Source organism: Rattus norvegicus, chromosome 2 (genome assembly GCF_021556685.1).
Source record: "Rattus norvegicus strain SHRSP/BbbUtx chromosome 2, alternate assembly SHRSP_T2T, whole genome shotgun sequence".
Lineage (NCBI taxonomy): Eukaryota > Metazoa > Chordata > Mammalia > Rodentia > Muridae > Rattus > Rattus norvegicus.
Genome location: NC_141535.1, coordinates 120771893 through 120784542, shown reverse-complemented (window position 1 = coordinate 120784542; position 12650 = coordinate 120771893). Strand labels below are relative to the sequence as shown.

The window sequence follows — 12650 nt, the reverse complement described above, 5'->3', positions numbered from 1 at the left end:
GATTCCTTTCCCTTCGCTAGTACACTTGTGTCTACAGATGCAAGAGGGGTCTGGATCTCTGGTAAAAAGGAGGAAAGGAGGGTGGAGAGAAGTTTCTGCTGTTTCTCAGCTCCCCACCTGCTGGTCTGTCTGATTCCTGCGCAGCGCTGTCTGCGAGGGACTGGTCTCCCCTCCTCCCATCCCTCCTCCCTCCTCCCTCCTCCCTCTTCTCGCAGGGAAACCGCGCCGTCTCGCCGCGATGCTGTCGGACCGGCAGACCACGCACAGCCGGCATCGCGGCCGCGGACCCCGAGCTCCGCTGCAGGTCGCGCGCTCGGCCCGGGCGGCCCCGGCGCCGCGGCCCGGGTGCTTGACTCAGAGCGGCTGGGCTGCTGACTGCGGGCGGCAAGGAGCTCGGCCGCTATGTCCACCAAGGTCAAGAAGTGCCGGGAGCCCGCGAGGGTGACCTTGCCCGCGCCGGAGGAGGAGGATGGCGAGGCCGAGGGAGCCGAGCCGCAGCGCCGCCGCCGGGGCTGGAGGGGCGTCAACGGCGGGCTGGAGCCGCCCTGCCCGCGCGCGCCGCCGTCCCCGGGGCCCGACGCGTGAGTACCGGAGCGCGGCCGAGCGGGGTGGGTGGGACCGGGACCGGGATCGGGACCAGCTAAGCGCGGCGGCTCTCCTCTTCCCAGGAGGATTCAGGCTCCGCACCCGGGTCCTGCTGAGCCGGGCCCAGCAGGGCTCATGAGCACGCACTGCCCGCGGACCATCACCGACGGCGGGGCTCGGGGAGAGATAGCGAGGCCACCAGGGCTAGGATCTCCGGACTCGAACCGGGAGCTGCTGGGAGGTCGTGGGCTGTGACTGTGTGCACAGGACCCGCCGCTGCTCTGCGCCTCTCCGGCTTGCCAGGGTGGAGGACAGAGAGCGGAGCTCGGCGTGGCACAGCGCGGTGCGGAGTGCAGAGTCGGACGAAGGCGTCCCTCACGTGCGTGCTCACATCCAAACCCCAGGGCAGCGGCTCTCACAGTCACTTAGGGTCAACTTGGGCTATGGGGTCCCAGAAAGCTCAGAGCTAGTGACTCCCCTGCCCCTCCTTCCCTCCAGTTCTGACTTTTTCCTTCGCCACATCTCTGCTTGCTTCTCTTTTCCTCTCTGCAAAAGTAGTAGTTAACAAGCAAATGATTGAGAAAAGAACCTGTTCATTCCAACAATACAGCGCCCGGCCAGCTTCCAGAGGCAAAGATGCAGAGGGCTCTGCTCTACTCTCCTCGGCGGAGCGCTGCACATGCGGGAAGAGTGTTTGAGTGGAAGGGGTTCAGGCGTGGGAACCCTGGTGTCAGTCGTGGCTCCTCTGCCAGAGGGCAGGTGGCTTTCCTGTCGGGGGACAGGCTCTGCAGCGCCGCCTGCTGCCAGAAGTCTGTCCGCTTGCCGGGTCCGCGGTTTGGGGAGGTTGGATGGTGGAGGCCAGGCCAGGCTGGATTTAACCAGCTGGTAGGGACCGGAACCTAAACAGCAATGAGTGACAGGGAGCAGATCATTCAGGAAGGGTCCTGATTTAAAATCAGCTACGCCTCTGGGAGGAAGTCAGTAACTGGTGAAAGAGCATACCATAGAAATGGCCCAGGAAATGGAGAGAAGGCTCATCCTTTGGGATTACATCCCTGTCTGCTCACTTCCACCCTCCAAAGTTTCGGAATATTATCTACTTTTTCCTTATGTTTCCACAAACCCCAGAAGTTGGGGTTTATGAGCTTGTATAGCTTCTTGATTTTTACGGAATTCTATTACCTTAAATAACTGGTATATGGGGAACTTAATTATCTGTGGAAGTAGGGCGGATTCGGAATTATGGCTCTCCCTTCTGAAGTTTGAAGTCAGTTACACAAAGTCCGTGAGTGGGTTCCACCGGAGGCTCACTACCTGATTGCCGAGATCACCACATCTGCTGACTTTACACCAGGCAACAAGTGTGTGTTCGTTAATTTTAAAGGTTAAGAGAACTTAACACTCTCCCCATTTGCATGACACTGGTGACATCAGAAGAGTTCCGTCCCTCCTATAGTGTTGAGCAGAGTAAAGCCACGATGCCTCTGCATCACTGTTTAAAGTTGAGCCGGACAGCCTTGGAGCCAGAGTAGCAAAGCCAGCCAGCGGACAACGTAGCAGAGCCACCCCAGGGTCACATTCAGTAAGCACAGTGGCACAGCTGAGCTTAATACTCAATAGAATCCTAAGAACAGGACCTTTTCAAGTCCTGTTGTTGATGTTGTAGGTTAGCATACAAGTAATTCGTTTCCTTATAACTGGTTTCCTCAAAGCATCTTACCTTCTTTATCATCCTCCCTCTCCCACTACTCTCCTGTGCAGTCCTCTCCTCTGCTTCTCTTCCTTCCCTAGTTTTCCCCCTATGTATTGAATGTATGTCATTACTGTATTTCCCTCTTCCCTGAAGATTTCTTCCTCTCCTAATCCAATCCTAACTGCTCTTGTCGTTTAGTAACAGAATAACACACACACACACAAGTGCATGCACAAATGTACACACAAACACACACCACACATACCACACACAAACAAACAAACATACATACATACATACACATACACACACACACCACACACACACACACACACACACACACACACACACACACACACACACACACACACTGTGGCTTATGTGTTTGGTCCGTGTTCCAGACTTTCCCTTGGGAATCTGAATAGGCTGAAGAGGGAAGAACGCCCTCTGATAGGTCGAGTGTGAGATGTCTCCATCCTTTGATAGCTCTTGACTGAGCCGTTGACTCAAAGCAGTTCTATCTCATTGCTTGCAGACTGGGACCGAATGGCACCATCAGAGAGAACTTCATTCAGGAAGTTTTCAAGTATTAAGTATATCTTATACTTACAGTCTATAAATATGGGAAGGTCTAGAAGTGTGTTCTCGAGAGCTCTGGGGGACTTGTGCACAGTGCAGGTATGATACAACAACCCCCAAAGATGAGGGACAAAGCCTCCCTCTGTGAGGGAGAGTGATAGAGATGCTGGGCGCAGACAATGATGCCATCAATCTGAAGAACATGAGTATTACTCAAAAAAAAGTGAAGATCCAAGTACAACAGGAGACAAGGTTATTTGTTTATAAAGAAACCAACATGGGCTGGAAGGATTCTTAGGATGAGACAAAGCTAATTATTTCAGGCTCCTTCCCTCAAAATGTCAGGGATGTTTCCAGAAGGAGTCCACTGAGTCTGGTTGGAGCATAGGGTGTGAGAAGGAGAGAAGTGGGGTTTGGAGGCATTTTGCTTCTGGGCATTAATGAGAGAGGTCTTATGTGTCAAGGTATGACAGCAGAGAGCCTTTGGTTGTTTAAAAGCAGAAGCACTGTGATCAAAGTCACTCTGTAGCATGCATGGAAGTTGACAGAATATGCAGGAAGGAACACATTAGGAGGCTGTGGTAGCTGTCAGGGCTGAGCTGGAGATAGAAGGAGACTGGGAGAGAGAACATACAAACAAAATCTACGGGGTTGGGTTGTTTGTTTTTTAGTGTGCACTGCATGACTAGTTTTTGAAAGAAGCTGAATTAGGGGAGTCGGGGCATTCTAACTAGGACTATTGAAGCCATCATTGAGAGGGAAGGGGCTGTGAGAAAATTCTGAGTTGTGGGGTGATTCTCGTTATGGTCTCCTCCAAGAGATGGAGTTCCAGGCTGGAACTCGAGAGAAGGCGAGGCTTTGCTGTCTGGCGGAATTGTTGAGGAGTTCTATGCTCACTAGATTGTCCAAAGGACCATTCAAGAGAAACAGAGGGATCCCTGAGAAGAAAGTGTTTTGATGGAAATGAAGGGGGAGAGGAGCGAGGGCAGGGTGGTCCTAACCCTGGGCTGCCTAGAGAACTCCAGGAAAATGGAAAATTGACAGAATCGTGGCAAAAACTCAAGACAATAGACATTTGTGAGTCTACTGGAAAGGCAGGTCAGTCCTGGGGTGTGGGAAGGACACTGGCAAAGGTATGGCAATTCCCAGAAAGCTTTGTTTAACAGAGGCAGACTTCTAGAAAAGAGAGCTCTGTGCCAAACGGTAGTTATAATGAAAACAACCATTTCTGTTTATGTATACTATGGTTGAATCACAGCTCCATAGAACAGGGTTTGTCACTGTCATTGACAAATGAGGACAGCAGCATACACAGCAACATAATTTCCAAAAGTTACTAAGCAAGGCACAGTCAGCTGTTGATGCTCAGCTGTCTGAAAGGGTGGTCTGAGGACACAGTGCTTCCTAGCCCATGCTGTCTAGTTGGATGCAGGTTTCTGGGGGTTGGTTTGGCTCTGGGATAAGGACCTATCATATGGATGTGTTTAGGTATCAGATTGTAAGTAACACCTCCTTTCCACCTCTGGAGGAAAACTCAGTTCTCAAGTGACTGTTGAATCTCTCTAGACCGGCAGAAAAAATCTGACTGGTGTTATACAGGAAAAGGCAGGTTTCCTTGTGAGGAAAATTCCTTGCTTAATTTTCAAGTTAAAGAACAAAGTGGCACAGAACTTGAGATCCTTAGTAATTTGACACTTTTCATTAGATCATCAGATTCATACCCCAGAGGCACAGTTTCATCATGTGAGATACAGAGTTTTCATTTTGTTAGTTTGTTTCAAATTATTTTTATACAGTGTCAAAGTAACAGACAAACACAGCTTTGGATGTTAGAACACTAAATGCTTTTATGAGAGGCAGACCCCACCTGTCCCTGTCAGCCCTCATCTTCTCCTGTCCAGTTTCCCCACCACACTTTCCTGCTTCTTCATGTGTGACACTCTGACACACATATCATTGGGGGACCATCAGAAATCTTGCGAATTTGCTCACACACACCTCTTATTCTCCCCTCATCTTCCACAACATGATTTGTTACAATTTCTGGCCAACATCTTTAGGTCTTCATTATTTAACCATGCTGCCACGTTACTTAGAGCTAACAAATAGTCTAATACCACTACATTTCTTTTATAATCACATAGTTTTCTTGAAATAACTCTTTGTCACATTTGGTTTTGGTTCTTTCGCTGAGTCTTCTACAGAATGTGTTCCTGAAAAGATCCCTTCTAGCTTTCTCAGACTTTGCATGAGGCCTTTAAGCTTTTCTTTCCTTAGGAAGCTTTTGGAACCTTCCTTTTACCCAGTCTCTTCTGAGGCTGTGCTTTGGGGGAGGGGGCTGTTTTCACTGCTGGAACAGAATACTTGGTGAGAGCCTTGACCTGGAGTTGGTGTCCCTTTGTTCTGGGATATTTTCTTGCACTACTTTCTGAAATGGTTCTTTTGTACTTGCCGTGTTTCTTTCTTTTTTTTTTTTAACTTGAGTAATTCTTATTTACATTTCGAATGTTATTCCCTTTCCCGGTTTTCAGGCCAACATCCCCCTAGCCCTCCCCCTCCCCCTTCTTTATGGGTGTTCCCCTCCCCATCCTCCCCCCATTACCGCCCTCCCCCCAACAATCACGTTCACTGGGGGTTCAGTCTTGGCAGGACCAAGGGCTTCCCCTTCCACTGGTGCTCTTACTAGGATATTCATTGCTACCTATGAGGTTGGAGCCCAGGGTCAGTCCATGCATAGCCTTTGGGTAGTGGCTCAGTCCCTGGAAGCTCTGGTTGCTTGGCATTGTTGTTCATATGGGGTCTCAAGCCCCTTCAAGCTCTTCCAGTCCTTTCTCTGATTCCTTCAATGGGAGTCCTGTTCTCAGTTCAGTGGTTTGCTGCTGGCATTCGCCTCTGTATTTGCTGTACTCTGGCTGTGTCTCTCAGGAGAGATCTACATCCAGTCTCCTGTCGGCCTACACTTCTTTGCTTCATCCATCTTGTCTAATTGGGTGCCTTGCCGTGTTTCTTAATCGCTCTTTTCAATCTTCTTTCTCTATTTTTTTTGAGAATTCTGATGATTTTAACATTAGATTCCCAAGACCAATCTAGTTTTTCTACCTCTTCTCTTCTACCTTCCCACGCTTATCTTTCACATTATTCTTCATAAGAAATCCCATGCACAGGGTCTGGGGAAGAAACTGAGGGCCCCATGCATGCTAAGGACATGCATTTGCGCCAAGCTCCATCCTCAAGGCCTAACTAGTTGCTTTAAACAAACAAACAAACAAACAAACAAACAAACAAAATAACATTTATTTTTAAGGCCTCTTTTCTTAGACATGTTCCTTTCTTCTTTTTATTTTTAGGCATGTTCCTTTTTGTAGCATATTTTCCTTATTTAGGGGTGTAATTTTTAAAATATTTCTTAGGGTTTGGAGGAGGACTAGAAAATTGTAAACTCCTGTTACTGTTGTAGAGATGGGCCAAAATTCCTGTCGGTTGATATCTGCTCTGGAAAACCCACATCTAGTGTGTCTGTTTCTGTGTCTCTAGAGCGGCCATATTCTCTCTTTTATAGAAGAGTGGAAGGGTTGTCATCTGATTCTTTTGGGATTCAGGGTCTAAGGGAGCACTTCTACCTACTCCTTACCTAGACTTTAACAAGTCACTCGCTTTAAGATGTAGCCTGATTTTTAATTTCCTAAACTTCCAGACTGTCTCTGCCAGTGGACAGAGCAGACCCACCTGGCCTTGCTCTGTCCAGAAACCTCCTTTCCCTCTAAGTCACGAGCTCTCTCCTTACCATCTCCACAGATCTTGGCTTGGGGTTGCAAATGTCTCTTGTTTTTTTATTGGTTTTCCTTACCATTGTTTGTTCTCCTGATTACAGAGGAATTTTGGAGAGAGGGGAATAAGAACCTCCTTTACTCCTTCACTTGGAACCGAACATCCCCATGGCTGTCCTATTTATTTGCACGGTGGTGGTATATGGCTGTCCTGTTTATTTGCACGGTGGTGGTATTATTTAAAACAGAACTGAGGCTGAAGGAATAACACTCACAGTCCTGACTGCTGAGGTAAATAGCCGTTGTCACAGTGGAATAAGACCCCCAAATCCCCTCTCCACCATCTCAGGACTACACAACACAGAATGTTCTGGAAAGGAAACTCATGTTTGAGATGGAAGCCATGGCCCTTGCCTTCTGTCACAAAACTGAAGCTATAACTAGATATCTAAGTCAATGCAGTCCCCAGTCATCTGAAATAGGTCCCCAGGCTGTGCTGTTTGTACTGTGGCCTCCTTTAGTTAACAGATTTATCTCTTTCTCAAAGGCATTTTTAAATAAATTTACTCCAGGGAAGAACAGCATAGGAAACCATTAATTAGTATTAACTCATTTATGAGATCCAATTAAGTCATCGTTGCAACTCAGCTGCTGAGGGTAGATCAACTTAGGAACGCTTGTGAGGTAATAGGAGGACCGCAGTCAGGAAAACGAGTGAGGAGAACCTCTCCAAGAGTTACTGCCAATACTTACCCCTATACCACAGAGGTGGTGGCCCCCTGTCCCTCTCTGCCCATCCTTTGAGGACGGGGATGTAGGGATTTCCATCCTTGTAATGGGAGATCAAGTGTTTCATTCTCTCCTCTCATCATTAAAGTTATTCTTAGCCATCAAGCTTTCCCATAAACCGTAACCCCAGTTTACAATTAGACAATAAAACACCACGGGAGGTGTACTGGGGGAGGAAAACTGTTGGCAGAACTCCTACACCATCCTGGCTCTTCAGGGAGCTTAATCACCTTGTGGGGGTGGGGTGAGGCCTGCACAGGCATCTGAAGAGAAGCCCCTGGCTTCTCAACCAACCTCATATTTCCCTTAGCATATGATGTTATTACTCTAAGCGGGGGGGTCCAACCAGTGTCTGCAGGGTGAACACCAGGGAGTCTGGCCTTCCACAGAGGGGCTGAGGCGTGGACTGGGGCTGACTAACCTCACACTTGTACAGAAGGAAAGTGACGGTGACATTAGGAGAATAATTAGGCCTCTTGTAATACTCGGCCTTTAATTTAGCATCTAGGTCAGGGATGTTTAACTACAGCTATCTAGTTAGAAAGTCTCCTATTAAGAGAAAACTAAGCTTGGCATAGTGACTTTTACCTATGATTCCAGCATTCGGGAGGTTGAGGCAGGAGAGTGACTGAGCTTGAAGCTGGGGTACATAGGAAATACCATGTCTCAAAAACAAAACAAACCAACAAACAAAATATCTAAAGAATCCTCTTCCACCCTCTGCATTCAAACATTAAGCGTAACAGATACTTGGTACTAGGGGGGTTTTTAATGATTTTTAAATGCCCACCAATGTATATCCTGTTAAGACCTTGACCTCAATGATTTTTTTACTCAAATTTTGCATCTCTACATGTATTTTCATCAAATAAAGACGGCGATTTGAGTTCTCTGATGAAGCACAGGGTGCAGGCTGATGAGTTAGACTAGAATAGACATCCGGGAACACCAGGCTTCGGGCTTTAGACATGGATGATGTTCATGAGAGTAACCCACTCTCTCTGCTTCTCATGAAATAAGAGACTATGCAGAATTAATCAGTGATGATTAATATTTGAGTAGCTAAATATGAGATTCTCTTAAGTCAGTAGATTTTTGTCGTTTGAGTTCATTTTGTCTCTATTTCTATCCATTTGTACTGAATCCATAAGAATGTTCCCTTTATCACCTTGAGTCTGTCCTGAAAATAAATTTATTTTATAAGGAAGTCTAAATTATTAATCATTAGAAATCATTAATCTTATGATATGTCCCCTGTTTACCCTCGGACTTTCCTAGTAAGACATGCTTTATGTAAGATCAAAATCAAAGGCATCTAACTTGCAAACACTTCTGAGCTAACTAAGGACCAGATGTAATGAAGCAGAAATCTGTAACTGAAAAGTTGGGCGAGAGAGTGGTTGTTTATGTGACTTTAATGACCGATTATTAATTTTCATGAACATATTCATTATATCCCTCTTACTGAAAGGCTACATTGCCTGTATATACTGTCATAGGTGACTAAGGGCAATCTTTGATCTGAGGGGAAACTCTCTGTCCCTTGAGTCCTCAGACACAGCAATTAGTATCTGCACCATGTGTGCACCTCTATTCAGCAGGCACTCTCCGTGGTGTGTGACAGCCACACACAAGGGCAAAGGGGCAGTCCGTGCTCTGCAGGAAGTTACTGAGTCTTTGAGACAGGCGTGAAAATGGACAGACACACAGTATTAAAAAAAGTTGGTTTAATGGCCTCAGGCACAAATGCATTGCAAGAAACAGATATATACGTTCTAGAATGTGTTGCCTGACATTCTCATGAGCATGAGAACTCTCCCCCAACAGTCAGGCAAGAAATGGCTGGAGCATCCCCCTTTGTTCTCTATGGGCTTTGGAGGGGACAGCAGACTGCTCAGTTTCCTTTCACTCTGTCTAGCTTTAGCTGCTAAGAGTCTGGATGAGTAGCATCATGCTTTCAGAAGATGAAGGGGAAGTGGAGGCAGGAGACCTGAGCTTCCCCTCCACTTTCCAATAGCTTCCTGTCCTTTACAGTTAACATACACCTAACAGGCTAATTCTACACTACTAATTCTGAATGTGGACCAGGTCTGGTGTATGCACCTTTAATCCCAGTGCTTGGGAGCTACAGGCAGGTGGGTCTATAGCTTCTAGGCCTGATTTCTAGGCCTGCCAGGGTTACACAGTAAGACCATGTCAAAAAAGACTGATGTAATTCAGACCAGCAGAAACTTGAGGACCCTCCACTATAGAGACCCAACAGCTATCTTCCAGGCCTGGTAAGTGTGGAAATCTCTACATCTTAATTTTGTAGCCTGGGGATCTTTTTGTAACATTTATGTATTGGGGGGAGGGGCTATGGAGGTGAGAAAACAACTCCCCAGAGCCAGTTCTCTTCCTTTACCACCTGGGCCCAGAGACCCGAAACTTGTCCACTTGTCAGCAAGCGCCTTTACCTGCTAAGCCACCTCTCCAACACCACATGCAAATCTCTGTAGATGAAAACTACGCCCTTTTCTTTGTGACATGAAGAATCTTCTATTGTTAGTCTGGTTATGACAAGGTTGATGGGCTGTGGTGTGTGATGTGTGCTCGGTAGGTACTTGTAGATTCACATGGACTGGGACTGACACACTCAGGAGTGGCTCTGCTGAACTTCTTCCCCTCCATGATCACATTCATGAAGAGATACAGGTTTGGGGTAGCACTGCCGAGCTCTTTCTTCCATGTGTATGTAGGCATGCTGGAGGGGAAGTGTGTTAGATATTCCAGCAGTGCAATCGATGGACGGGTACTGCTTGCTAGGAGGACTACAGGTGATCTGTTTCTTGACATTTCATTGCTGGTTTTTAGTTCCTTTGCCAGAGCCTGCAGCTTCCCACGCCACTGTCTTCAGTGCCACAAAATAACATGGCGGCTGCTTCATGAGGTGCTTTTGTGTTGATTGTTGAACATTATCTAGTGTTGAAGATTGACCAGACCATTCTAGGCCTTTAGAGATGACATAAGAAGTTGAAAATATGTGTCAAACACACTCTATCAAACACAAGGACACATGTGCCACCCAGGAGAATGATCCAGGAGACAAAAATCAAGGAAGAAAATAAAACCATCTCAGTTTAAGAAGTTATCCGGATTATAGAGGTTCAGGCTTGGATGGGCAAGGAATTGTAGAAAGGGTCAAAGACTTCATAGCTCAGAATGAACAGAATCTTGCTGGTCAGAGAAGCTCCACCCTCGACCTCAAGACACAATGTGAGCTGGACCGTGGCAGAAGAAAGGATCTAAATTGATAAATGACAGAATGAAGATGTTTAGGGATGGAAGCAACCACAGGAGGAACATTCTAGATCCTGGTATGGCAGAGTCAAGAAATCACTGAACAGCTTAGATGAGCATAGCTTTTTGCCTTGCATCTTCAACCAGATGAATACAAGAGACAAAATAACCCAATATCCAACATATGGTGTAAATTAGTTTTAAGGTTGTTTTGTTTTTGTTGCTTACTAAACAGATATTTATTCAGCAAGTGAATTAATCAATAAATCAAGCAATTAAGTTAATTAAGCAGTTAAGCAGTTACAAGAGCTGACAGGGAGAGCTCTGCTCTATATCACACAGGAATTTGGCCAACTAGGGCAGTGTCTTTCTGTTTTCTGAGCCAGAGCATAAGTGCTTTTACTTCCTGAGTCTCCTCCCAGTCTCTGGAGAGGTTCAAACCTGCATGGCCCTTCTGTGCCCCACCTGTGAGCAAGTGTGGAAGATTGCTGCAAAGCTGGCCTCATTTAGCTGTTTGATGCTATAGCAAAAGTGTTCTTTGGATGATTTTCAATACTCCTGGAAGATATCTCTTCCCCTGCTCTTGTGTGGACACCGGGGGCGGGCTTTTCTTTCTCTGGGGACCCCTGCCAGATATCCTTAGACAGATGAAAGCTATGCCCTCCAATTTGTTAAAGGAAGCATCTTCTCTTGCTGGTTGGCTGCTATCGTGGCGATGGGCTGTGATGTCCAGTGTCAAGAAGCTGTTGTGAGTGTTGATATCCTTTGACTCTTTCTGGTCTCTGGGCCACGTTCTGAGCTTGGGTGTTTCTTACCAGTGGCTGTAAGGAAAAAAGTGCTTCCTCTCTGTTGAAATGTAGCTGATGTCCTGGCATCCACAGAATCCTCCATCTCTGCGCCAGTGGTCCAGCACTCTTGGCGCATCATCCTGGTTTTGATGCAGGCTCCCTGGCTCTCATCTTACAGCAAATACCACATGGTAGTCAGAAGTGGCAGGAGAAAGCTCCCACTGGGCACCACCCTCTCCTCAGAATCTGGGAGGAACCTTCCCCACCCACCCTGACCCTCCTGAATCCATATGTCGCTTGTCATTCCTGCCAGTCCCTTTGCTCTTCTCTGCTGTGGCAGTGGGAGAACTGCCCAGTCCGTGTGAGGAGGTCATTCTGTGGTGAGGGTCCTGCAGAATGCATAGATAAGGGAGCTGAGCAGATTCAGCCAAGAACACCTTCTCTTTCCCCAAATTCCTCTCATAAATCCTACTTTTTCTTTTAAACCCAGAGTGTTCCCTTGATCTTTTCCTGTGTAACACACTCACTGTCCTGTAAGCAGGAAAGGCACTCACTCAACAAGGGCAAAAACCCTGCATTGCATTTGGAAATACAAAATTTAAAAAAAAGTATCTTAGCACGTCTTTAGAAAATAGCATAGCTAGTGTAGGAGAAAGAGGGGTTGTGTAAGGATGGAGAAGGGTAGATTTGAAAGCAAGGTTGGCTAGGCAGGGACAGAGAGCTGTGGACATTCCTGAAGTTTAGTTAAAGGAATACTAAGTCAGAAGAAGACTGTGAAAATTGGCTTGATAAACCAGTTGTCTGCAAAGGACGCCATCCTGGGAGTGACTACAGGTGTAAAGAGGATTGGGGTCCCCAGGGAACACCAAAGAGAATAGACTCCACTGGTCCCCAAACCTGCACTTGACTGGATATGTGACCTTGGGAATTTTTTAAGTCAATTTTCATATTTATGAGGCAATGAAAACAAGTTTGCTTCATAGCATTGTTGGGGAGAATTAAGAATGATAGTACCTAGGAAACCAAGCATGCGTCTCAGGTGCCCAGTCAGGATGACTCGCTTTGCCTCCTCTTCCCTCACAAAGCCTCTGAGGTAACCCAGTAGTAATTTGATAAAGTTGGGAGGGTGGCGCAGCCAAGGATGGAGAGACAGATTGAGCATGGGGACAT

General features: G+C 46.8%; 1 protein-coding gene across 3 annotated transcripts in view; it reads left to right on the top strand.

The window, feature by feature from the left end:
- The first annotated feature begins 254 nt into the window (after positions 1 to 254).
- The window catches only part of Trpc3 (transient receptor potential cation channel, subfamily C, member 3), a 66334-nt gene continuing 53938 nt past the window's right edge, over positions 255 to 12650 (top strand). For all 3 annotated transcript variants that reach the window (XR_015668344.1, NM_001415005.1, XM_087631961.1), the window contains 1 exon segment: positions 255 to 581. Coding sequence is in view for 2 of the 3 variants with exons in the window: in NM_001415005.1 (NP_001401934.1) it covers positions 403 to 581 (179 nt within the window). In the remaining variant the exon portion in view is untranslated.